The 27,365-nt window shown below is 39.6% G+C and overlaps 1 protein-coding gene across 1 annotated transcript in view; it reads left to right on the top strand.

Moving 5' to 3' along the window:
• The window catches only part of GABBR2 (gamma-aminobutyric acid type B receptor subunit 2), a 400,562-nt gene that overhangs the window by 162,282 nt on the left and 210,915 nt on the right, over positions 1 to 27,365 (top strand). Inside the window, exon 9 of the mRNA XM_009643511.2 lies at positions 23,104 to 23,164. Coding sequence (XP_009641806.1) covers positions 23,104 to 23,164 — 61 coding nt within the window. The remainder of the gene's footprint in view (positions 1 to 23,103; positions 23,165 to 27,365) is intronic.

Below are 27,365 nucleotides of genomic sequence, written 5' to 3'. Positions count from 1 at the left end.
CTGGAAAAAAGAAGCTGCGGGGAGACCTGATTGTGGCCTTTCAATACCTAAAGGGGGCCTACAGGAAAGATGGGGAAAATCTTTTTAGTAGGGCCAGCTGTGACAGGACAAGGGATAATGGTTTTAAACTAAACCAGGGTAGGTTTAGACTAGATATAAGGAAGAAATTCTTTACAATGAGGGTGGTGAAACACATTCTATGATTCTATGATTCTATGACCAAAGCGTGAAGTCTATGTTAAAGACATATTTATCTCTCCTAGTCTTCTTTGTGCTGCAGATCTAATCTGCTTCTCCTGCTATAGTTCTTCTTTAATTACCTTTGCAGTACCTAAAAGAAAAAGCTTTTTTCTTTGCTGATTGCCTCCTTCCAATATTTGTGGCAATATCTCTTTTTACTTGTTATTCAACCATTCTGTATAGATAGAAAGGTCTTAATCCTCCCCAGGAAATTAATCCCTATATACTTAATTTGATTTAAATTCCTTCACCAATGCATATGTTAAGAATGATGTGGCGGTGAGAAGGCCATTGATTTAAATGCCGTGATCTGAGAGGGGAAATAGTACTTGATATGCATGATGTTGGCAAAAGATGCTTTTGTGTCATGGCTTTCTGAATTTCCCTTCAGTAGTTCACATCTTTCTGCAGTGGCAGTGTTTGCAAGTGATAGGAGTTTTCTCGATATAGGTTGTTGCAAGGCTTACTCCAGGCAGATGCTGGCACTTTCGCTTCTTCTTCTCACTCTTTTTCCTTGTTGCCCCTAGATTGTACATTGTTTTGTTGATATCTACCTTATTTTATTGCAAACACTGACTACTTTGCTGTCCAGATTCCTGAAGGCTGGATGTTTTGTTAATTTAATCTTGTAATTAACTGCAGGAGGGCAGTACTAATATAGGTGGCAACAGCCGGCATATTCCCCAGCCTTCCTCTGTGCGCTCTCCTCGCAGATAGGGTAGCAAGGATGCCTTTACTGACAGAGTGTGTCCAGTTTGTCTCTTTCTAATGTTAATAAAGGCAAGACAAAGCCTTTGAGTGATTCTGGTATTTGCTATATAGTAACTCTAAAATGCGCAGTAATTAGCATGCATTTGTACTCACTGATTGCAGACATTTAACATTAAAAATCCTAAATACTTCTTCACAACTTGGATGTGTCAAAATGCTCCCCAATGCTACTGCCAATATTATTGTTGAAATTTTTATGTTCTACTTGTGTCAATCTGGGTGATGTAAAAACCACCTTAAAACCCCCTCCAAACCCAAAAATAGGTTATGAAGAGTTATCATAAAGTAACAGGTGACATGTGGAAGCTTGTTCCTAACAGTTATGTAGGGAAGCTGTATACACAATGCTACTTTGTGGAAGTTGTTGGCAAATATTGCTTTTACAATCTAATTGAAAAACAAAAACTTGACTTGACCCGATTTCATTGTAGAGCAAAGATTAAGTTTAAAGATGATGTAACTTGCAAACCATCAGTTTTTCAAAGGTCATCGATATTGTATACCTGGACTTCAGCAAAGCCTTCAACACAGTCTCCCACAGCATTCTCCTGGAGAAGCTGGCAGTTCATGGCCTAGATGGATATACTCTTCGCTGGGTTAAAAACTGGCTGCATGGCCAAGCCCAGAGAGTTGTGGTGAATGGAGCTAAATCCAGTTGATGGCTGGTAACAAGCGGTGTCCCCCAGGGCTCAGTTCTAGGGTCGGTTTTGTTTCATATCTTTATCAATGACCTGGATGAGGGGATTGAGTGTGCCCTCAGTAAATTTGCAGATGACACCAAACTGGGTGGTAGTGTTGATCAGCTTGAGGGGAGGAGGGCTCTGCAGAGGGACCTGGACAGGCTGGATCGATGGGCTGAGGCCAACTGTATGAGGTTCAACAAGACCAAGTGCCAGGTCCTGCACTTTGGTCACAACAACCCCATGCAGTGCTACAGGCTTGGGGAAGAGTGGCTGGAAAGCTGCCTGGTGGAAAAAGACCTGGGGGTGTTGGTTGACAGCCGGCTGAATATGAGCCGGTAGTGTGCCCAGAAGATGTTGCATTGCTGGAACATGTCCAGAGGAGAGCAGCAAAGCTGGTGAGGGGTCTGGAACACAAGTCATACGAGGAGCGGCTGAGGGAGCTGGGGTTATTTAGTCTGGAGAAGCGGAGGCTGAGGGGAGACCTGATCGCCCTCTACAACTACCTGACAGGAGGCTGTAGTGAGGTGGGGGTCGGCCTCTTCTCCCTGGTAACAGATGATAGGACGAGGGGGAATGGTTTGAAGCTGCACCAGGGCAGGATTAGGCTAGAGATTAGGAAAAACTTCTTCACTGAAAGGGTTGTCAGGCTCTGGAATGGGCTGCCCAGGGAGGTGGTGGAGTCCTCATCCCTGGAGGTATTTAAAAGATAGGTAGATGAGGTGCTTAGGGCCATGGTTTAGTGGTGGGATGGCAGGGTTAGGTTAAAGGTTGGACTCGATGATCTTAAAGGTCTTTTCCAGCCAAAGTGATTCTATGATTCTATGATTCCCCATACCGCTAAAAAAGGTGGAAATAAGAGAAAATAAAACCTGCTTAGAAACCAGATGTTACTGTTTGCTTCAGCAGAAGGGACCATAATTCTCTTCAGAGTAGCCATCTAGGATATGAAACAAGAAAAGATGATTCATCTTAAAGAAAAGTCTCTCCCCTGTTCTTGTTTCAAGCCTGCTTTTCAGCTCTGCCCCCATTTTGTCTTACTGTTTCCTTTTCACTTTTGTGAAATCAGTAAACCCACTATGCTGGACAGTAAACGGAGCACTGATGGGAACTGAGGATCCAAAAAACCTGCTCCCCTGCCACTCAAAAGGTTGTTTCTCAGTGTAGAAGTAGAGTAACCCAGCAGCAGTAGTCTTGGGCTGGTGTACATGAATCCTACTGCTGTGAATTAGGCACCATTTCCAACTTTGCCTGAAGTGATATTCTGTGATAGGCTCTGGCAGTTTACTTCTTGTATGGTAACAAAATGTCTTGTCAAATACAAGAATCAGCCCTAACTGCTGTGGAGTGTCTTAGAAGCATAGCCAGCAGCCAGCAAAAAATTTGAATGCATCTTCGTATAAGAACTGTCTGCGTGATCGCTCTTTCTAATGCATGGTATTTTGTGCAGTATGTCTGCATGAAAAACTTTTCTTGCATTTGTTGCACATTGAAACGAGCAGACAGATTTGACAAAGCTTGAAAGTTTTTGCTGTATCTGATGCTTGTTGAAGTTCTGCCCAAGATTGTGGCTGAAATGGGAAAAGGGGTAGAGAACTAACCCAAGACTTTATCTTGGTTGAATGTACCTTGTTTTCAGGAAATCTGCTGTTTATTTCAAACATTGAGGTACAGTATTTTTGTTAGGTTGATTTTCTGTTTACATCATTGGGTAAAAGAGACAAGTAATAGAAAAGAGGCAAAATGCCCAAAGAATTGTGAAGAGCTTGCTACAACAGCACCCTTAGTTCATTACAGAGTGGTCTAAAATTGTGGAAGGATAATGTGTCTCCCAGATTAACACCATTCTGAGATACACCAAATTTGCTTGACTGCATACAGTGACCAGACAATTTTGATTTAACTTAATACACATAGACACAAAAAGTACAATTGTATTATAACCAGTATCTATTGGGAAGAAGAGAATCAGGAGCAAGAGGCTTCCAGCATTTGATGTGTAGAATTTTTTAAAATAAAACTCCAATAGGAGGTTGGACATTTGAAGCATACTTCCTTTTCCTATCATGGATTCCTTAGATAAATTTGGAACTAAAAATGGTTCATTTCAAGCTATAATTGGAGTTATTCTTTTAGGAAACTGTTCCTAATAAAAAGAAAATTTTAGAGGAAAACTGTAAAACTAAAATAGCATAATAGTTACTAGATTTTTTTTATGTGCTGGACTACTAGACTATCGTAACATGGAATTTACAGTTATTTCATTAAATATAAACAATCAAAATGCAGAATACTTTGGCTGCCATTTCCCTTATTCCTCACCTGTAAGTAATATTCAGGATATGTGTGACATACTGATTTTTATATACACTTTAACTTATACAGTTTAAAAATGGGAATATTTTATATCCGCCTGACCATCATTTTCACTCAGGGGGAAATAAAGACTTATCACAGTGTTCTACTGCATGTGTAAATTGTATAAATTGAGCGCTGTTGAACAAAGACAGCAGCTGGCTTCTGCTGTAACTTCAGTGGGACTAAGCGGCTCCACGTAAAATATGTTTTGTTTGGACAAAGAGGTTACAATGGCCTATGGTAGTCCACATACAAAGTAAAAAGTCTCATCCTTCTCACAGAGAACGGTTAATATGAAAGTTTGTCTTGCTTAGATGTGATCTGGAATATTTAGCCCATTATTTTCCATGGGAATACTTCCATGAACGAAATCTCAGTGGAGGGAGTCATGGCTCAACTTCTAAGAATGAATCTTAAAGAGGTTCAGGGGCTCAGAAAACCTCCAAATTATGGTCTTTATTATGAAGTAGTGCGTGTTCTGGATAAAAGTAGTCATAATTTGGACACATTTTGACAAAAAAGAAAAGACATATGCTGTCTTGAGACAGAAATTTGTATTAATTAGACTTCAGTGATGTCAGTAGAAGACTTCAGATATTTTTTATGATACTGTTGATCAAGTATGGATTAGAATGACTGGAGACATGAATTTTCTCCCCAGACATTACCTTTAAATAGGATATTGATAGTCTCTTGGGGGTTAGATATAAAATGGTTTGCAACTGGCAGCAACTTTATCACTGGATTCACTACTCCTTGTGTGCACACCACTGTATAGGGAGCAAAATAAAGTTCTGTCTTTAAAATATAAGAGTATGAACAGTGTGTCCCTCTTCAAGAGTATGCACATATGCTGGCAAGAGTATGAACATTGTGTCTTCATCTGTAGCACAGTCTGTGTCCACCCTGGGAGATAAATCAGAGAGCACTGGAAATTATTCCTGGCTTCAAGCCACAGAAATTATCATCAGGTTTTAGTATGTAAAATTCCTTCTCCTGAATACATTGAGTGAAAAAATCACATCCTCGTCAGCAAATGTCTCACCTCTTCTACTTTGGTATAGTCACCCACATTGCAGAGGGAGGACTTCTGATGATAAAAAAGGAAGAGCCTGATACATAAAGCCCTCTCTGCCTTCAGGGGTTACCAATGCACATTATCTGATGACTGTTAATAGAAGAGAGAGAAATAGGATTGAAAAAAAGTGCTGCATATATTCCTCTGTCTAACCTGGACAGTAAGATAGCCCAACAGTACCACCCGGTACCCAGACCTGCACTGAAACTTCCTCATCATTTCATGCAAATTCCTGTCCAGAGGGTAATTTTTGCTTCTGTTACCAGGAGACACAGCAAAATGGCCCTTCCAGGGAAGTTGACTTGGTTTAATGGCTTCAGAAAGAGTCTGATATAAGAGGTATCTTCCTTACATGGTTTTTCTAAGCTTTTGAAAACAAGATAATTTATATGCTAATAAGATTTCCATTACTGCAACGATTGCTTTCTTGTCCATTAATTACATACACTTTGATCAGTCAGCATTAGTACTATGCATAAAATAGCTTTGCAAATATTTAAGAAAGGGGTTCACATTATTAGTGTTTTTAAAGATAGTTGTTGCTACAAATTAAGAGATTCTTTTTCCAGCTTAGAGTATGAAGATAAATATGATCTAATTTGAGAAGCAATTGTTTGTTAGCTGTTTTGCAATTATTAATTCCTTTTATGAGTGATAGAAAGAGAGTAGAATCTCCTTTCAAGTGCTGTATCGTCATTCTAGCTGGAATTCAACATCGTCAGATCACTGCAATACAGTGAAAAACATCATAAATATTCATTGAATGCCAGTGGCAGAAAAGGAAATACTTTCTTATTCTAATACCACTTTCATTTGAGACAGATGAAATAAACAGCTTCTCGTTAGTTATTTGGGGACATTTAATACACTATAGGAATGCCATGCACTTGGCCAATTAGCATAAATGATTGATGACAACTGTTAAAAAAATAGAAGTAACTGATTTTTAAGGGCAGCTGTGAATACAAGGTTTGCTGCTATTGTGCAGAGCAGTGCAGTTTGTCAAAGTATTAAAAAAAATTTAGTCCCATTCAGTTCAGTGTGAGTGTGTTGACAGAGATAAGGAAAAGGTTACGATACTGGAGATAACCAGAGAAAATAGTGGAATCTGTCATTTGTCTTCTTTTGGGCTGTTTAGATATTATTGCTGTCTGTCTTCATGTACTCCTCACCAAAAAGCCAGCCACCTGATGCTGAATGCTTTAATTACAGACCTTCAACAAATTGCACTTATTTAGAACTTGTAGTGTTGGATCTTTTCTAGGAAAATGAAGAATAGTGCATCTTTATACAGTGATTTCTATGTTTTCAAGTGAGTTGTCTTCCAAGTATAACACTTTCTAGACCTTGAAGGTCTGATCTCTCAAACAGGGCTGAAGAAAGCAGCTGAACTGGTAAGGTAACGGACTGTAAACTTATATCAACCCAGGAGGCTTTTGAGTATGAGGCAACCTCCTCTTTCCCCAGGAACAGGAAAATGGACAAAGCAAGGTTGGACTTGATGATCTTAAAGGTCTTTTCCAACCTAGACGATTCTATGATTCTATGAAGGGCTGGGCCGCTGGACTTGCCTTCAAAGATCTTACCCTAAAAATCAGTTCAGCATCCTCCACTGAACAGAGTTTTAGGACTTCCTTCAGCAGTAGCTGAAGAGCTGTCAGCACCAGTCCCAGGGGATCTGCACTGGCACTGGCTTGCTCAGTTGCTAGAGCATGCTGCTGGAGCTCTAACAGCAATTCAGACCATATTCAGCATGATTCGGGGGCATGGGGCTGGGGTACAGCTGTTGAGACATTAATCTGGGGGGAAAGGAAATCTCACCTTGTATTCAAATGAGCACAGTCTTTTCTGAATAGAAGTTAGGGAAATTAGTGTACATTTGTATATTTTATTCTCTAAAGAGTGCAATTATGAGGCAGTCAAGAATTATCTGCTCTTTCACATGATATTCTGCCACCATCAGCCTTCTGATACACATAAATTTTTTTTCAAAATTTAAATATCTAAATGCTTTGAGTATTTCAAGAATGTAGAAAATTGCTTTTATATTTTCAAAAGAAAATGCTTAACATTTTCCTTTCAACTAAAATAGTTTTAAATTTTGAAATTCGATTTTGTCTTTTTCCATGTGAGAAAATTCTATGGGTTTTTCTCCTGTTTTCCAGCATTTTTGTACTTAATTTAAAATTTATTCTTTTTCCTTTTTTATACAACGAAGCAAAAGTATGGGATATACTGATTTCAGTCTCTTAGGTATTAAATAACTGAAGTGTGTTATTCTGCTGAGGGAATGTCAATATTGGCTCTTGAACTTCTATTATTGAATATATTCATTTATGCTTCATGCTAGAAGTTGGAGTGCTACTGATGCAACTTGTTGATAACATGGATTTGAAAGGTGCTCTTAAGATAGAGGACAATTAAAATATCATGTAGGAAGAATTGAAGGATCTTGAGTGTTCCAGTAAGAGACATTGAAAGAAATAAAAGTAGAAAATGCAAGGTTATGCACTGAGGCAGCAGTCTGCGTTGGACTTACTAGAGGCATTTAAAGAGAATGTAGGTGTCCAAGGTTCAGATAGCAGCAGCTCAGAATGGTTTCTCCCCAGCCTTACTTTCACGATGCTGAAATTCAATCCCTGCCTCCATTTTGGAACATGAAATTCCCTATACACTTTGTGCACGAGAGAGGCATTTCAGACTGGGCAGGTAAAAGCCTACCTCCTATATAGTACTAATTTTTGTGGTGGAAAGATAACTCAGCTGGTTTTTTTCCTCTTCCTGTGGTGGTTTAGAGAATACCTAGTAGGCTGAGAGGAGAACTACTTGTTCTCTACACAAATTTCAGCCAAAAAACATAGGGGGAAAAGCTGTAAAGTCCATATCATACTGTGAGCCTAAAGGTAAGTATATTGCCAAAAATAAGTGGAACCTGAAAGCTAGAGGAAAATTTAGTATTACCAGAAGATTCAGGTTTGGAAGCAGTCTTCTGATGGGAATGATGGAAGTGAAAAACTCCCGATACTGAATTTTACAACTCCAAGAAGGGCTTAGATATGAATAGAGCCCCTTGCAAATGCATTGGTGGGTAGTAATTCCCTCTGATTCTTCTGGGAGCTAGAACTGAGAGTAGTACCTTAAAGATACATACAAATAATTTTATTTGTGTCCAGAAGCAGTTTAATTGTGTCTGAGCTGAGAAAGGGGATTCATTAGACCGACCTTGGTACCCTGGAAATCTGATTGTACTTACGGACTCAAATCGATCATGTTTTCCGATGTAGATGTACCAGTTCACTCGCCTGGATGCATCTGAATTAGTCTGCACAACATGGTGTAGATGTCATGTTGGGTATGAGAATGTTGGAGGGGGTGAAGAGAGAGAGATGTCTAGCCCTTAGCTATTTTATGTCATTAATTGGACTTTGCACACTGCCATGAGTTAGAAGAAAAGCAAAAAGAGGACTCAATTTACCAAAACTTGCATTTCTTCTCATTTCTGCACATTAGCTAGTGTGACTTAAGGGGTGACAATGAAATATTATCTGCTGCCTTGTTTTCATCTCCATCATCATGTCCGTAGGGAATCAGGAAGACTTTACAAATTACATCCTTTTTAAAAAAGTACATTTTCTCTGTTAAGTGAGTGTGCATTCTGGATATGTCTCAATTTTTTAGTACGACATTGATTTTAAGTTAATTTTAGGCAGAGAATGTATTTGAAACAACAAAGTAGTTAAAAAATGTTTTAAAAAACATCCGTCACAAGGGGAAATGCTTAAATATCCGTAAACCTTAACTTCAGTGTTCTGGACAAGGAGCAATGGGCACAAACTGAAGCATAAGAGGTTTCAGTTGAACATGAGGAAAAACAACTTTACTTTGAGGGTGACAGAGCACTGGAACAGGCTGCCCAGGGGAGTTGTGGAGTCTCCTTCTCTGGAGACATTCAAAGCCCATCTGGATAATGTCCTGTGCAACCTGCTCTAGGTGAACCTGCTTTAGCAGGGGGGGTTGGGCTAGATGATCTCCCGAGGTCCCTTCCAACCCTTGCCATTCTGTGATTCTGTGTGATTCTGTGAAAATGTAGGAAAAGTTATCCCAAAACGATATCATTAGTGTAAGCATTCCTTTATGGCATGCAAAGAGAGCTACACCTTTGAGAGCTCTGATATATGTCAGCTGGAAAGCTGTTATGCTGTGTAGGATCTAATGGCATATGACGCTGATCATTCACAACTCAGAAACTGAACTGAGCCTCTTCCAAAGTCTTTGGATCTGACTGTTTTCTGAAGAACATAGAATCATAGGATCATTTGGTTGGAAAAGACCTTTAAGATCATTGAGTCCATACATCCAGCATGGACACTGATGTCTTTCCTCCGCTACACTGACGTCTTTCCTCTGCTACAAGGATATAAGTGGAGATTCTTCTAAAGCTTCAAAACTATGTCAATTATACCTCACTGATTCTCTGCAGGCTGTTGGCAGAGGTTAGAACAGCCTGAAGGATTAAAATGGACAATAAAAAGGGCTGAATTTGATTTTATGAAGAATACGTTGGTTAGACCTCCTTCCTGCTGCTGCCAAACCTGTTCAAATCTCCCTGCCCAGTAACGCTAAGGGTCATCTCTGGAGCTTTTGGTCAGAATTTGATGCTAATGAAAGCATCACCTAGAGGGATCCAGCGCTAAAGAAGTGGAAGAGGATGAAGCATCTCCTTCATTATCATCAAACATAGCTGTCTTCATGAGTGCTTTCTGATTTGGAAAGCAATAAAGACAAAATCTGAAATTTTAAAGAAAAGTAATACTAAGAGTCCTAGGATTAGAAATGGTTTAGCTTAGGCTCTTTAGCTTTATAGAAATAACCATCTTAAATGTTATAGTAATTCTGACGTTTGCCAAGTAAAGCCAAAACTACAACTGTACTAAAATAAAAGGCTGTTAAAAGCTTGCTGTAAATTTAGATGAAGAAAAGCTTATTGTTGTTCCGTTATGAAATGGAAAACCAGCCCATATCAGTGACCATCACTGGGAAATGCATTTTAGAAAGTTATTGTCCTGGATAGTTCCTGCCTTGAGTTGCCTTAATTGATTGCCCCTGTACTCGGTGCTGGTGAGGCCGCACCTCGAATACTGTGTTCAGTTTTGGGCCCCTCACTACAAGAAAAACATTGCATTGCTGGAACGGGTCCAGAGGAGAGCAACCAGGCTGGTGAGGGGTCTGGAGCACAAGTCATACGAGGAGCGGCTGAGGGCACTGGGATTGTTTAGTCTGGAGAAGAGGAGGCTGAGGGGAGACCTGATCGCCCTCTACAACTACCTGACAGGAGGCTGTAGTGAGGTGGGGGTCGGCCTCTTCTCCCTGGTAACAGATGATAGGACGAGGAGGAATGGTTTGAAGCTGCACCAGGGCAGGATTAGGCTAGAGATTAGGAAAAACTTCTTCACTGAAAGGGTTGTCAGGCTCTGGAATGGGCTGCCCAGGGAGGTGGTGGAGTCCTCATCCCTGGAGGTATCTAAAAGAAGGATAGCTGAGGTGCTTAGAGACATGGATTAGTGGTGGGATGGCAGGGTTAGGTTAAAGGTTGGACTCGATGATCTTAAAGGTCTTTTCCAACCAAAGTGATTCTATGATTCTATTCTATGATTCTATGATTTGCCAAAGAAAGGTTTAAAATCCTCCAGTCACTAGAAACATTTCATGAATATGGAATACAAGGGTTTGAGTTCCTGTGTAGGAGCTCATACTGAGTAAAGAGGGAAAATCAGTGTTTGTGTTCTAGGCGTGGATGTCTGGTCACTAAAACAATGGCCTTTTAGCTGCTTCCAAATACTCTTTCCTGATCAGCACCAGCTCACGCTTCTGCCTGCAGGGGAATTTTCAGATCTGGAGTAGCCGCGTAACGCTGGGAATGAGTCTCCTATCATAGCCTTTTCTCTAGCCGGTAGCAAGAATCATCCAAGATGGACAGGTATTCACACTTAAAAAGAGATTCGTAAGTCTGTCTGGTCTGCATGCCTTCTTTTTCTTTTCCTTTCTCATTAAGGCAGTTCTGAATGAAAGTTGCTCGCTTAGGGTGATAATAGCTAGAAGATACTGTGCTCAGCTCTTACACATGAATAATGCCAGGGTGCTCTACTTTGGATGCAAAGACCTTGATAATAGCATAGGCTGCCCATTCATTTGAAAGAACATAGTAAACCAAGTGATCTCCTGCGTCCGGCCGGTGTGAAAGAGCCTGGGCAGGAAGAAGTGCCCCGAGAGCAGGTAGTGGCTCTTGCAGTCTTTTGGGCCATCATCAGAACAAATGAAATACAGCCCATGCGGTTGTGGTCTCTGCCGGGATTAATGTAGTTTAAAGAAAATGGAAGAAATTACTTCAGAACATGGTCGGAAATTGCACTGGTGAAGAGATAGCACTGCTGCTTGATGCGGTGTCCTTAAAAAGCTTTATGCCGTCTCTTCTGATTCATTCTTACAAAAGCAGTGAAGAAAAAAAAAAAGACAGTGGTGGTGGAATATAATGTGCTGTTATACTGTTTCTACAGACACACAGAGCTAGAAACTGAAATCATCAGGGACTCAGCCTCAAAAGAACAATTCCGAACATCACCTCAGCAGTTCATATTTACTCTCTAATATACTCTGAAAGGGCTTGAGTTCCTGGTCCCAGTGCTTCAGGCTATTTCCTCTTCTCTTGCCACCCTGAAAGACAGTTGGTTTGCATCAATGTTTTTATTGATTATTTATTATTAAACTTTATTTTTATTAAATTATTTTTATTATATACTCATCTGAAAAAGATTGAGTCAAGAGTACAGGAATTCTTTTCCTGTGCTTCAGAGACCAGAGATAGATCAGGAAACTGGCTGAATATTAGTAGTCAGCACTCAGTTACATATATCACCAGACTTGAAAGTGTTTGTTGCAAACAATTCCTGTGCCTGTCATTTTGTTTCCAAAGTATTCAGAAAACCTTGCAAAAAAAGTTTGTCAAGTATATATGTTTAATCTTAATTTCTTTCCTGTCATGCTTTTAAACCTAAGACCGCTAATGATGACCAATTTTCAGGCAACCAAGAGCTTGCATGGGCACTGGAAGAGATGGCTCACATGACAGAAAAACTCTGTCACTGGATAAAAATGATATGGCAAGAAAGAATGACAAAAAAGGGCATTTGACTGCTTTGCCTTGTGCTAACCACAAGCCTAGCTGTATGTGTAAAAGCACATTAGTTAGTGACAAAATGTAAAGGTTTCTTCTTTCTTCACCTGCGATGGCCAGCAAGTGCCATACTGTTTGATGCGTGATTCCCTGGCTAGTATCCTTTTTTCCCTACCTTCACCTGCTTATGAATTGCTGGTACCTTGTCAGGACCATTGTTCCCTTAGACTTGATTCTGTGTGTAAAACAGAGTGCTCAGATGTTCACCATACTTCTGCTTGCTGTGCTAAAAAAAAAGCTATGATTGTGCTGTCTCATTTCAACATAGCTGTGTAAAATTGTGTGTATGCATCTAATACTAATCTAGGTCTGATAATCTAACAGCTTAGTCTGGGTTTATCTCATGTCGTTGTGCTGGCAACAGCACACTTCTGTTGAAAGAGAACTGATGACAGAGGATGCCACTGAGATGGAGGGAAGGAATTTCATCCAAAGAAATTCTGTCCATTCCCCATCTGATTCCTGCACTTCCCTGAAAAAAGAGATGAAGTTATGCCCAAAACATGGTAAAGTTCAGGTAGCAATATATTAGTTAGAAATAGAGGCATCCTTCTACGCAGCAAGAGCGTATGTGTTTCAGTTATGGATAGACTTCCTCAAGAAATCAATAAGAATATTGAAAAAGGGGCTTAGAGAGTGGAGATGATTGGCAAAAAAAAGTCCTCTCTCCTATGAAGAAGAGACTGAATGGACTGGAACCCTTTATTTAGGAGGGAGTCAAGTGGCAGCATGATGAAATCATGTTGGTAAGGTTTACAGTACTTTGTATTTTCACATAATTCTAGAATCAGGATTTATGTAAACGATAGGCACATAAAGATGTTGTTATACTTGATCACCTTTTCCCAAAATTTGAAACTTACTGTGCTGGTCCTCATTTGCCATTCCTTCCAGCCCAGCTGTGAGATACAAGTCTTTCATTCCTACCATGATATTAGGGGAAGCAGAGTGTAGACATTTATTTTTTTTTTTTTGGAGGAAGCTTGTTTTGGGGAAATGCTTGTAATTCAAGATGGTTCACACTAAAGGAGCCAGGGATTTAATTTTTTTTAATTTCTAGAAACTCTATTACTTATTCTGTAGGCCTTTAAGGGAGATGTGCCAAAGCAAAGAGCACAACTGGCCAATGCCACAGACTACTTATATCAGCTGCTCTTAAGAGAGATTTTCTCTTGGCAAATGAGGCACCAAACTCATGTTTTTATTAAAATTGCTGGACAATTTTGCCCAGAACAGTTTTGCCAGGGGAGGAGGGGGGTGGGGGGTAGGGAGAAAGAAAAAAAGTTACTTTTATGTGTCTCTCTCTTGTTTTCTTTTATTTCCAAATGGCCTCTGATGTGAACCTGTACATCTGCTTATCCCATACTTCGCTCATGCTGAAGCAGTTCCTGTTACCTATTTAAAAAATCATGAATGTTTCCTGAGCTCTGAGATAAAGCTGATTTTCCATTTACCTTTCTGTCTACCAAAAGTTCACAGAAGCAGCTACTTAAGATTATATGAAGTGTCCCATGAGGTCAGTAGACTGGTTCACCTCCCAGACCCCTGCTTCTAAACAAAATGAATAAATAAACAATCCCCACTCAGTGCCAATTTCAGAAGCTCACTACCTGCTGTGCAAACCAACAACATGAAAAACATCACTGAGTTTTCTGTTTTAGCCCAATGCCCTAATAGTTCCAATGAGTGCCTCCTACTTCCAGTATTATGGGATTGGATGAATGCCAGTTCTTCATTCTTCTTTTCCACCTCGGTCGTGATTACCAGACAATTTTTTTCTGGGAACTTCTGTTCCACTAATTTATCTTCCTTCTTCCCCACTTTCTTTCTCCAAAACCCATGTTTTTGTGTTTGGGAAACTTACTTGTTTGCAAATACATTTTTCAAGCATTATTCCTGTGGTGCAGACAGATATTTAATGCTTAGAACTAAGCATGGTCATTTTTTCCTGCTATTTTATGCCTGCTCTGTCATAGCTAGAACACAAGTATCTGTTTAGATGAGAACGGTGGTATTGCTTCATTTAGAAAATGTTATCCAAGACCAGATTTTTAGCTGTGCTTCGCACCTGCTCTTTGAGTTGCTCTGCTGCTGCTGCTCTCCAGACACCAGTGTTCAGTTACCCAAATCTTTTAGAAAATGTCATAAGAGAGAAAACAGACAGGGAAAAAAATCCATTTGGATCATAAAATATTTTAAATTTAAATCTTCAGTCTTGAAAATTTTGACAGAAACACCTTTTCTGAAAATAGTCTCAAGGCATGAAAAGCAGCAGTCACTGGATCTGCTTTGATCAGATGTTCTAGAAACATTTTATCCACAGTGCTCTAAGGATATAAAATCATGGATTCAGGAGCATTGTTGATTTTATGGAGTATTTTAATTTTCGTCACCCTCTGCCTTCTGCTCTCCTCTCACCGTTCCAAAGATGACAACCAACTCTTTATCCCACAGGGGGTGACAACTTTATGGCTGTCTCCCTAGTATCTTCTCTTGCGCTGTGCTTACAACTTCTGTGCCCAGCTCTCTGTCTCTGGATAACGGAGTAATGTAACTTGGTTGAAACCAGAAGAGTTGTGCACAAGCTGCCCTCAGCTGGAAGTTTTCTGTTTTGTTTCAGAAGCGAGGTTAGACTTGCAGAGCTAAAAGCTTGTTGCGTGACTCTCAACTACATCATTTGATAGCTGAAATGATACTCCCTTTCTCTATAAACACTGCTGTCTTGGATGTGATGTTTGGAGGGTGGAAGATGTTATAAATTACAGCATGTAGCTCTTCACCGCCTAGAAGTTGTGGAGCCAAGAGTGACAGAATGCCAGCTTGCTGGTTTGTGCGTGTCAGGGGAGGCACATCTGTAGCTAAGGAGCCCTGCATGAGTAGATCGTCAGGGGAGGCACATCTGTAGCTAAGGAGCCCTTAGATTGAGTGTGTGTAACACATGAGTAGCAGGCTGTGTGGATTGCATGATACCACAGAAAGGCTTCTGAAAGGATCTGGGAATAAGAGGGTGTCTTGCACCCTCCGTCCTAGCTCTTTCTGCTAGTACCTGCATCCTTCTAGGGCTCCTTTGTGGTGGCTCTGGTTCTGGCACTGGAAAGCAATTCAGAAACAACAGCTCCCCCCACTTGCCAAAACAATACAAAATAAAACAAACAAACAAACAAAATCACTGAATACATTTTTCTGGTTGAAAACGCCACTACAGCTCACATAGGGGCCTGGTGAGTGCCGAGCTACCACCAGGTAGGGGTAGGACTGTGCAGCTAGGAGCCATGTGGGAGGGCAATACCTGCCCTTTGGGTGTTAGCAAGCCCTTAGCTTTGCTGTCCTGTGATGCTTCATCCTCCCTGACTCCTACTTTTATTGGACTTAGTCCAATAAGGACACTACAGGATTAGAAGTATACCTTGATTTCAGCTGGTGTCACAGAACTTAAAGGGACAGCTTTAATTATATAGTCATTATTCTTTGACAACAATGCACTGTATTTTAAATTAAAAGTATGACTTCAATTGCCTTAGTTATCCCACTGCTTTTCAGGTATTTCTGCAAGCATTTATTTAAATGGTTTGCTGTATATTAAATATCTAACTCAAGAACCTCAAAAAGGAGTGAGTTTATTCTTTGAAAAAATACTGATGGTCACTTTTGGAACAGGTTTGACTGTATAGGCTCAGGCATTTCAGGGAAAGCCACTGGGGATAAACACTGTTATATAGGCCTATAGGGAAGAGCAGCCCAGATTCCTGGACAGTGAAGCGGAACTGAGGCATAGCCCTGAAATGTATTGGCCCACCAGAAAAAGCTTGGAGGACATGAGTCCTGTGGTATTTACCTGTCTTGCATCCAGCTGTGATGTGTATGTCAACACACTCATGATCTCTCCTCTGATAAAGGGGTATTTGTGTTACTAATTTACCTTGAAAATATAATTATAAAAAATATAATTATGATGATTTAAATCAACGGTAAGATACCAAGCTGAGTATATATACACATTTGAATAAATAAAAAATTGTTTGGTGCCATGTGGGGGAAGACTGTTGGAGGAAGAAGCAAGCATGGCTGAAGCAGACCTTTTTTGTAGGTATAGTACTGAAAATCATGGAAATAAACGTTTGTTATTTATGTCTATGTTTACTGTATTTGAGGCACTTTGCAGAAGAAAATGCAGGAAATGAAATGATGGTCAAAGTACAGACCTGAGCCTCACTGAGAGAGCAGTTAAGAATCTTCTGAACTCTGGCTTTACTGACTTATGAAGAAAGCTAAAGACATGAATGAAAAAATGTGTTGGCTGTGTATCTCAGTTTATGAGGAATGAAAGAATTCTAACTTTGGCATGGGCCTATGTCCAGAGCTTAATAATGATACTGTCAGTGATAATGCAAAGAAACTTCTAATAAATACTAGTGCTCCATAAGCTCGAAAAGAGCTTAATGACATCTTCATAATATAGCAAAGATAGCTCCTTTTTATCCAACAGGAAAAAGATAACGTATAATAAACAGCTACTTCCAAGTCTAGACAGATGATTAACTGCTATAAAGACAGGGGAAGTCTGATGTGTCTAAAATTAAGCTCATGTTGGCTAATATTTTGTGAGTGTGAATGGATGATTGTTGTGGACTTCTTATTCTGACCACAAATAAAGGATTGATGGCTTAGGAGAACATCAATTCAATAAAAAAGGTGAAGATTGTACATCCAGCGAGGGTAGAGACTGTTTTTTAGTAATTAGATGAAACACAGTTATGCTGTATAACAACGTACATGTGAGTAGGACAAAAATCAACGTTAGGCTTGTAAAACAGAGCACAGACAAGAAGACAGTACACAGAAGAAACACAGAGATGATGTCCTTGTGTGTTGCAATTGTGAGACCAACACCATTGAAATGTTTGGTCCAGTTCTGGTTTTCATCATTTGGAAAGGACATTAAAGCACTGTCTTTTAGGGGGAAAAAAAAAAGCCAAACAATTAAAAGAAAAACAGCTGTACTCAGAGGTGTATCTAAAAAAACCTCAAACAACAACAAAACCACAAAAAATCTGAACATAAGCTTCTATATTTCTGTTGTCCAACCCACCTAACTTGCAATGTGCGACTAGTATTATTTTCCCTTATGGGATGGTAGTACATTTAGGAAAAATGAGCAAGGTACACTTGTGTAAGGTTGCATTAGGAGTTATGCAGCTGCAATGGATACCAAATACAGGTTATCGGGATGCTGTGCGCAGCAGTGTCTGTACATACGAGCAGCAACATCTGGGGGTACCACGGTGTGCCAGGCTGAGCTCCTTCAGCTTCTCTTCCACCCTCTGTTCACATCACTGTCTATTGGACTCCAAGCCACATACTTTGTATTTCTTTCCCATCATCTTGCTGATGTGAAGGTGCCTGTTCACATCTCAAAGGTGGGCAGATCAGTTATAGAATTGGTATTTACTCTAGCATCACTTCTGAAACAGGTGAAAAAAGAAAAAAAAATCTGTAGATGGTAGATTGAAGAAAATAAAATGGGCACTAAGATACCAGTGTTTCTATTGGGCTCCATTGGGATGATTTCTGTGTAATGAAGAGGAAAGCTTTGCTGATTAACTATTTTAATGTAGAGTAAAATATGTGGTTTGATCTAAGTGAAAGTAATCCACTTGTGTAGTTGATTTAAAGGAGAGATAATATTTTGCATCTCTTGAAGTAAAATTATTATTTGACGAGGAAATATTGTTTGAATCTGAGAATACGTTCTAAAGTATTATTTTTCTTTAAAACAGTACTTCTTATCTGTACAATCACTGATCCTTTTGCTAATAAGAATCTAGATATGCCTATGCAATGTCACCAAAACACTGTGGAAGGTAGAAGAGGATTTTGTCAGTTGTTATATTCACAAGTATTTAGTAAAATCTAGACTTTATGGTGGGTCACACTCTAAGCTGCACTCTGTACCGGCACATGTGCTGGAGTATGTGGTGAGGTAAAAATAAAAGACAAAGTAGTACTAACATTTGCTTTCATAAAGTCAGTGCATAATATATGTGTTAGGAATATCTATTATTCAAACATCCTCTACTTTAAATAAAGAAAAAACCCTGTTAGTAATTTATGAATCTCAAGTCTAAAGATAACTCTCTAGCTAAATCTTATGGTATGTTAACTTGGTGGTAAAGAAATGACTTGATGTGAGCCACAGAACACCGTCAGATTATAATTCACATCACATGCCATAAATCAGCACATTATTTCTACAAAACAAGTTTCTGAAACACTGCTTGGCTTATTTCCTAATAACATTGCCATAAGTTTATAAAAAAAAAAAATACTACAACGTTTTTTTATAGATTTATTTCACTTTTTTACCCCAAATGTAATTGTCTTATTTTTCATGAAATAGCAGTGAAAGCATAAAGCAATAGGTGACTCTCATTAGTTTCCTTCCTATTCCTGTTTTAAGTTAATATTTGTAAAAGTGAAATGAAGGTGTTGCTTTTTATACAGTTTCTCAGTGTTGATGAGGAGCCCTCCTTTCTGCCACATTGGCAGAACCAAATACTGTAGCAGGAACGCTATGCCCGTGTCTGCTGGGACTAGCTAAACCCCTAGTAAAAACCTAGGAGTGTTTCCTCACCCAGCACACAGGAATTTTAGAGTCTTGAGGAGTTTAAGGTACTTGAGACACTTCGGCTACTTGTCACATGTTATTACGAGGCAGCATGTTCCCAAGGAGCAAAGAACCAACTGGTAACTGCAGCTGTGGTTACAGTTTTGATGCCTGGGTAATATGTACTGTCATCATCATGGATTGCACTTAGAGCTCTATTTCTGCTTTGGGGCTTCTTACTGATACGGTTTTTATTGATTTTACTTTTGAAAACAAATTTATTCATTGGATTACACATGGAATAAATAGCAAATCTCAATTTCTCAAAATTATTTTTTTCCTGTTAGTATCTGTATGTGTAACATACAAACCCTGTAGTTTGTGACCAATACCCAAAACAATGTCAGAACTCATAAAATAGTATTTAGAAATTGTTATTCCTTTCAATAACCCATTTGACATTTTAGCATTTCCCAGTAAGCTCTAAAGAAAAGGAAACATTGCACTAAGTTTTAAAAAGTGTAGAAAGGAGGACCCTGGGAGCTACCAAACTGTCACCTCTGTGCCTGGGAAGATCATGGAACAGATCCTCCTAGAAGCTATGCTAAGGCACGTGGAGGACAGGGAGGGGATTTGAGAGCCAGCACGGCTTCACCAGGGGCAAGTCCTGCCTGACAAACGTAGTGGCTTTCTATGATGAAATGACTACATGGACAAAGGAAGAGCTACAGATGTTGTCTGCCTGGACTTCTGTAAGTCCTTTGACACCGTCCCCCACAACATCCTTCTCTGTAAATTGGTGAGAGATGGATTTGATTGATGGACTGTTTGGTGGATGAGGAATTGGTTGGATGGTCGCATCCAGAGGGTAGTGGTCAACAGCTCAATGTCCAAATGGAGATCGGTGACAAGTGGTGTCCCTCAGGGGTCCTTACTGGGACCGGTACTGTTTAATATCTTCATCAATGACATAGTGTGGGATCAAGTGCGCCCTCAGCAAGTTTGCAGACAACACCAAGCTGAGTGGTGTGGTTGACACACCTGAGGGATGGGATACAATCCAGAAGGACTTGGGCAAGCTCAAGACGTGGGCCCATATGAACCTCATGGGGTTCAACAAGGCCAAGTACAATGTCCTGCATCTGGGTCAGGGCAGCCCCTGATATCAATACAGGCTGGGGGATGAAAGGATTGAGATCTGCCCTGCCAAAAAGGACTTGGGGGTCCTGGTGCATGAAAAGCTGGACATGAGCCAGCAACGGGCGCTCACAGTCCAGAAAGCTGACAGTACCATGGGCTGCATCAAAAGCAGCGAGTGCCAGCAGGTTGAGGGAGGTGATTCTGCCCCTCTACTCTGCTCTGGTGAGATCTCACCTGGAGTCCTGCATCCAGCTCTAGAGCCCTCAGCACAAGAAGGACATGGAACTGTTGGAGCGGGTCCAGAGGAGGACCACAAAAATGATCCTATGAGGACAGGCTGAGAGAGTTGGGGTTGTTCAGCCTGGAGAAGAGAAAGCTGCAGGGAGACCTGATTGCAGCCTTTCAGTACTTAAAGGGAGCTTATAAGGGACAAACATTTTAGTAGGGCCTGCAGCAATAGGACAAGGGGTAATGTTTTAAAACTAAAGGAGGGTAGATTCAGACTAGATAGAAGGAAGAAATTTTTTACAATGAGGGTGGTGAAACACTGGCACATGTTGCCCAGAGAGGTGGTAGATGCCCCATCCCTGGAACATTCAAGGTCAGGTTGGACGGGGCTCTGAGCAACCTGATCAAGTTGAAGATATTCATGCTGATTGCAGGAGTGGTTGGACTAGATGACCTCTAAAGGTCCCTTCTATCCCAAACTGTTCTATGATTCTGTGAAAGTAAAAGACTGTGACTGAATATTTTTGCAGATAACAAGGACACTTTCACATGAGTTGTTCCATAACTCTTTCATCACCATCATCCATATTTTTATTTATCTATTGCTTAGATCAGTATAAGCCACAAATCTTAGCAAAGGGAAATTTAAAAAACCAAATGCTTCTAAATCTATAACTGTTTATATATTTTTAAATCCAAATTTTTACATTTATTCAGGACATACAGACCTGACTTATGTTTTGTTGATAGTTTCAGAACATGTCAATAAGGATGTATGTATTTATCTCTAGTCAGCAGGTGCATATGGTATATGTCTGTCCCGCCTTTTTTTTTATAAAAATGTGGGTGATTTTACAAGAAGCAATAATAATATTGTAAACCAGTTGCACCTGGAATCTAGACAATTTTGTGAGCTGCTATATTATATAATCAATAATAGATGACAATCATAGGTGACTGTCATCGTAGATGATAGCAATGATTCTTGTTGTATGTTTATCTGTAAGTAGCACTCTAGTAGACTACAACTTGCAGTCCTATGGTCTCATAATAAAAGAGTAAGAGGAGACAGAGTTAAAGGCAGTAAATTTAAAATCAAATGTAAAAGTATTTTTTCCACACAGTGAAAAATTTAACTACAGAAATCTCTGACGCAGGTCACAGAACCAAGTATTTAGTAAGGTTAATACTGGATTGATCATAGATATACATCTGCAATAAGTGATGCTTGCATAGCATCTTTACAGCTCTTTTCTTTAATATTTTCTACTATTTTTTACTTAAGCCAAGTAGCCACTTAAATCAAGTAGCCAAATGCATTAGCATTATGTTCAAATAAATGAAGGGTTATTAAAAACTACTTCTCTAAACTATAGGAAATCTGAATGAAGGCTGCTGAGGTGCACATATAAATCTGCCTGCTCGTGTTTTGTGTTCTGTCCTGGAGCTGTGTTAGCAGCCACTGGATGTGACTTAGCTCAACTAAGCATAACTTCTAAAGGTCCCTTCCAACCCAAAACATTCTATGATTCTATGATTCAATTGGATTTCAGTAGGAGCAGCTCCTGTGCCCTTCTGCAGCTCTTGCCAGAATCGGTGTTCATTCCTCTTGCTCTCTTTTTGTCACAAACTGGGGCTTTTGGCTTTTAAGGCTTAGCACAAGGTAGCTTACACTTGTTGAAGGGTGCCTTCTATTTATCAAAGAGAAATGCTGTTTTGTGGCTTGCAGGAAATGTGGTGTGAGTGCTCTGTGCTACACATTTGTTGCATGGTTCCCTGCAGGGAGCTGATTTCAGTAATTCAGATGGTTGCCTTCAGTGCATCCCCTCAGAGACCAGAAAGGGTTATCCAAAAAGGGGCTGGCTTGCACAGATAAATGTATTGTAGCCTAACATGTTTAGCATTTGTTTTCTCTTACCCTAATGTCTGCTAAGACAAAGATTAATGATAATAATAAACGAAACTGGGGATGCCATAAAACAGCAATCTGTATTGACAGTACTCAGCACTGCGCTGCAGGTTCAAAATATTAAAAATACTTCTTAGCATAAATGAATGAAAACCTCTTCTTTCATAGTCAGTTATGAAATAGATGAATTAAGGAAGAAATTTAACAGAACTTTTCTTAATTTAAGTCAGAAAGATGGGATGGAAGATGGGAGTAATTTGCTAAGGATATGTGAAGAGGTTTCAGCGTTACGTGACCATTATTTTGAAGACTAACAATGTGTAGCACAACAAAGGGTAGTACTGACTTAAAGGCATTAAATTTTAAAAGAATACTAGGAAATGCATGTTGATGTAGTACAAAACCAAGCCACAAAAGCTACAGAAATCCATATTCATTGATATAAGTAGATTACAGAGCCATTTGGAAAACCATACGATGAATGAAATGAGAACCATTTTCTTGTGTGACCTTTGATAGCTCTTACATATCCTTGATAAAAACAGTCACATAGTGAAAATCAATTGTTTGCGTATCTCTCATCAGCTGAGATTTAGTAAATTACTGGCTTTCTCGTACCTCCATTTCCATCCATGAAAAGTGGGTGATAACACTGGTCAACTTTCTAAGGACATTTAAAATCTGTGGAAGAGAGCTTTAAGGAGATGTTACTGAGTCATTTTAACTTCTGTTGAATCTGCTGTCTTCAAAGTTTAAACATTGCTTGGGTAATTTTAATAGCGAATGGAAAATAATTGCAGTGCTAATGAAACTATATTATGAGAGATTTATAAAACTTTTAAGGTATTTGTTTATTTTATTTAGGGTCAAGTTGTTTTCAGAAATGGAGAGAGGATGGGAACCATCAAATTTACGCAATTCCAAGGTAGGTTGCAATTTAATTTTCATTATAATTATGTATGCAGTTTCGAACTTGTGTATCAGCTGCATTTGTTTCAGGATGTTTTAAGTATGTACCATTATTTTGAAAAGAAACTGCTTGGAAGATGCAGCAAGGTACTTAGAATGTTTTGTTACCTGTTTAAAATACTGTGTTTTGAACCCTGGGTGCTCTGAGTTATTCCCAGATATTTCCACAGTTTTTTGTAGAAGAAAATCCACATACAGAAACTACTGTTTTATAAAACTGTATCGGTCAGCTAAGCATCCACTTCTTCATGTTTCTGAAAATGGTATCTGAAGAGGAACTTTTTTTGCTGTTAAGCTCTTCCAAGCTAGTGTTTGTGCTCTCCAAAGGCTCACTTTTGACATTCTGCATAACTGCTTGCTAACAGTTGCTTCAGGAGTCGGTCCCGCAGCGTGCAGAGCACGCAAACTGCCGGCCCCGTCCCTTGGAGGCGATGCACTCCACAGTGCGACCCACCAAGCCTGCTGCCTTCTCTCAGCCTGAGCTGCTCCTGCAGGGAACGGTCTCAGCAGCAGAGACCACAAATGCCACCACAAGGATTTGTCAAGGGTCATTTGGACCGGGAAGAGGTGCTTGCTTGGGAGAGTTTTCTGCAGAAATGGTGATTCATAGAAGGCAGGTCATAGTCGTTTCTACAGTTTATAGAATGCAATTCATGTCTTTGCTCCTAGGCTGAGACTGAGATAAAACCGGAGATGATTACTTTTGGGTGGTCTCGTGAGAGTAGTAGTGAGAAAGCTAGCAAATCCTGTTCAGACAGTGCAAGGAAAAGAAGCTTGCACTCCCTTTGTCTTCAGGACATCACAGAATCACAGAATGGCAAGGGTTGGAAGGGACCTCCGGAGATCATCCAGTCTAACCCCCTTGCTAAAGCAGGTTCACCTAGAACAGGTTGCACAGGACAACATCCAGGTGGGTTTTGAATATCTCCAAAGGAGGAGACTCCACAACCCCCCTGGGCAGCCGTTCCAGTGCTCCGATAACTTTGAACATAATCCTGCTGACCAAGTTACAAAGGCTCATCCTTTAAACAGAAATTGTCTGCTGTACAGGCATTATTACTAATCAACAGCAGTGCACTTGAGGGGGATCAGTTACTCTTTCTAATTTACTGAAGCAATCTTAGGGATTGCTCTTGCCTTCACAGCTATAACTGATGGTATTAACTCATGTTTCCTGAGGCATTTCTACCCACTAAAACTTTGCAGACGTCATCTCATTATAATATAATTTGGAAATTCTTGCTCAACAGTAATGATAAATATTGATTGCTTCCTCTTCTTCCACCCCCCCACTTTTTTTTTTTTTTCATAGTAGCAGTGTTTACAGCCACATGAAAGAATCATGACAAATTATTGTAAGGGGATTTTATAAGAGCTTTTTATTCCTCAGAAGTCTGAAGGAGCCCTTACACATTATGCCTGTGGCAGCTGGATGTACCCTCCTAGAGCATCTGAGCGAGAAGGAAGTTGGGCACATTCCCTCTGTGCATTAAGGATGTGATTTGGGATCATGGGGAGATGCAGCATGCATCTTCTGCGCTAATCTGGAGGAGCTATTCTTATAAAGATTTTTATTTCCAGCCATTCACATTTGAGTTTCTTTATAAAGTTTTTCAGTATTACAGCAGATGCTATTTAACACCAATGGTTTTACCATCAGTTGAAGTACTGTTTGGTCAGCAAGAACATAGGAGACAGCCGCCCATTTTATAGTTCCTTGAAACTGCGTAATGACTATTTTAGAACTGATTCAGGCACACACCATCAACCAAAGCTTTCCAATTAACCTCCAGGAAAAAGCTTTGTTATAACCCAGGCATCCTAGGGGGAAATGCAGGAGAAGGGCTGGATTCTTTCTCTTACAAGCAATAGTCTGTCAACACATGTGAAGCCTGGTCTTAAGTTTTGCTCTTACTAATTTTGGAAATGAAAAGAATGTACAAAAATGTATGAGAAATTGAAATAAGGAACAGTATAACAACATAGGTGAAAGTAATCTGTGGTTTTTTAACTGCAAATTGTATTCTAACTATTAACAATTATTTTTTCTGTTCTTTCATTGGTATTGTTTTTATACAAAGCTTTTCTATTCAATACTTGTGGCATAATTGTAGAAATTATTAATTTGTTCAAAAGAATTCTTTATTAGTTAGGCAGCTTTCTGAAACATTCACATTAACTTTTAATAAATCTTAGACTATTGGGGAAGTTCCTAATAATGGAAAGGAGTTAATTAAGTCCAGTAATTAAAATGGGAAATGGGCTTTTCCTTTGTTGTTATAGCTGTTAGGTGCTATCAAGCTTGAGACAGATATACAACTCATTCATTTTTCTTTTTAATATAATACAGATCATCATGATTTCTAGGAAAAAAACACCACACCAAAGATGTCTTATAAATGCTTTTATGAGATTAATTGTAATTATGAGTATAGCATATATTAAATGTATTAGTAGCTTATTATCCAAATATAGTAATTGGGAATCATCAGGTTTAGTGTTCTGTACCTCAAGAGTAATTTCTTCATCTACATTGGTTTATAGTTTTATTAACAACTTCAATGAAAATGCACAGTTATCACAAATAATTAAACACAGAAAAATAAACCAGGTAAATAGATAATCATACATCAGAAGTAGGATTCCTTGCCCAGAAACACTGTTCTTCATTTGCCAGAGTAGAAAATCAGCTGGAAATTCATATTCTGTTTTTTGCTGGAAACTTTTATGTTAATGAGACTATCTGCAAACATTTTGGCAATGGAAAAAGTGGACAGCCATGCCTGCCAGAGGCGAGGGAAAACCAGCCTTGTGAGAGTTCAGAGGGTAACTGCAGTACGCCTGACACCCTGTGATGAAATTTTGAATAGCTAGTTTGATTTTGAAGCTAGATACAGGTTTTCCCAAACTCACGCTAGTCATGTCTCTTTTTTCAGCTTCTGTGCAGCCTGTTAGTTTTGCAAGTGGTCAAACAGATGGTGCCAGAGATAGCTGTGACCGAACCACTTACTGTTTTATAGATCATGAATACCACCCAGGAATGATTTAGTATGCAGCAGAGGATACAAAGCACATTTAACAGCATTTTGTTCCCCTACCTTACTGGCAAATAAAGAGCAGTCTGTCAGTCTAGCTCAAATATCCAAGTGATGTTTGAAGCTGGCATCTTTCCGAATGCAGCAATTTTTCCATGGGTGCAATTAAAGCACTATTCTCATTGTTAAACATGTAGTTGAAGTAGATGGCCAAAATCTTTTGGCTAGTGAGAGCTGAAAGAGGATCCTGGCAACTGTTCTGTGCATATCAAGGAGCAGGGAGGGCAGCAACAAGCCTGGAATTGTAGATCACTGTGATACAGGAGGCTGCAAGAACAGATACATACCTGTCCTTCAAAGTGTTTTGCTTTGGCAAATCATTCCTGATAAATCTGACTGAAGCCAAAGCTTGCTTTCAGTCATATTCCTATTTCTGTCAGGCATTAGAAAAAACCTAAGGGGCTTCTGTGCTGGAATAGGTTAAAAAGGAAAATTAAAATTAAATTGTAAAAAAAAAAAACCCATCAAAATGTGTGCAGGTCATGCTTCCTGTAGATAGGAACAAAAGTCGTTGGTACTGTGTATTAAGAAAACTTGAAGGAAGTGGGCAGTCATCTGCTGTGTCTTTTGGGGAAGAATTTAAGAGTTTCTACTCATTTAGCCAGGTAATATGATACGACGTTTGTTAGTGTTGAAAGCTGATCTGGCAAGAGTGAGAGCAGGGCTTGTCAAGTGTAACACCATTGGTCTTAGAAAAGGCCTTACTGAATTTCTGCAGGAAAATCCCAGATGTTCTTCTCTGAGTTTAATCAACAGAAATAGACAAACAAATGTCGGCTCTACAGTCAGGAGCAAGGAACACGAGAATCCAGGATTGCTTTCCTGGAGCCTCAGTTCATCTACTTAGTTCTGACTTGTTTGCTGTCCACAACTGCTTCAATGAAGGAGACATTAGCAATTCTCCAGAATCACCTACAGATGCAATAGCTTGCTCTCCAGGGGGCATCAGTACAACCCTGGAAAAGTTTCCTTCTATTATTCTAAGTACAGTCCAGCAGACTCTTAACTACTTTTGGTTCTTGCTTCCATAAGGATTCATATAAATAATGACATTAATTGCCT

The sequence above is a fragment of the Egretta garzetta genome, unplaced genomic scaffold, assembly GCF_000687185.1.
Source record: "Egretta garzetta isolate BGI_Z169 unplaced genomic scaffold, ASM68718v1 scaffold88, whole genome shotgun sequence".
NCBI lineage: Eukaryota > Metazoa > Chordata > Aves > Pelecaniformes > Ardeidae > Egretta > Egretta garzetta.
This window is presented reverse-complemented; position numbering and strand designations above follow the sequence as displayed.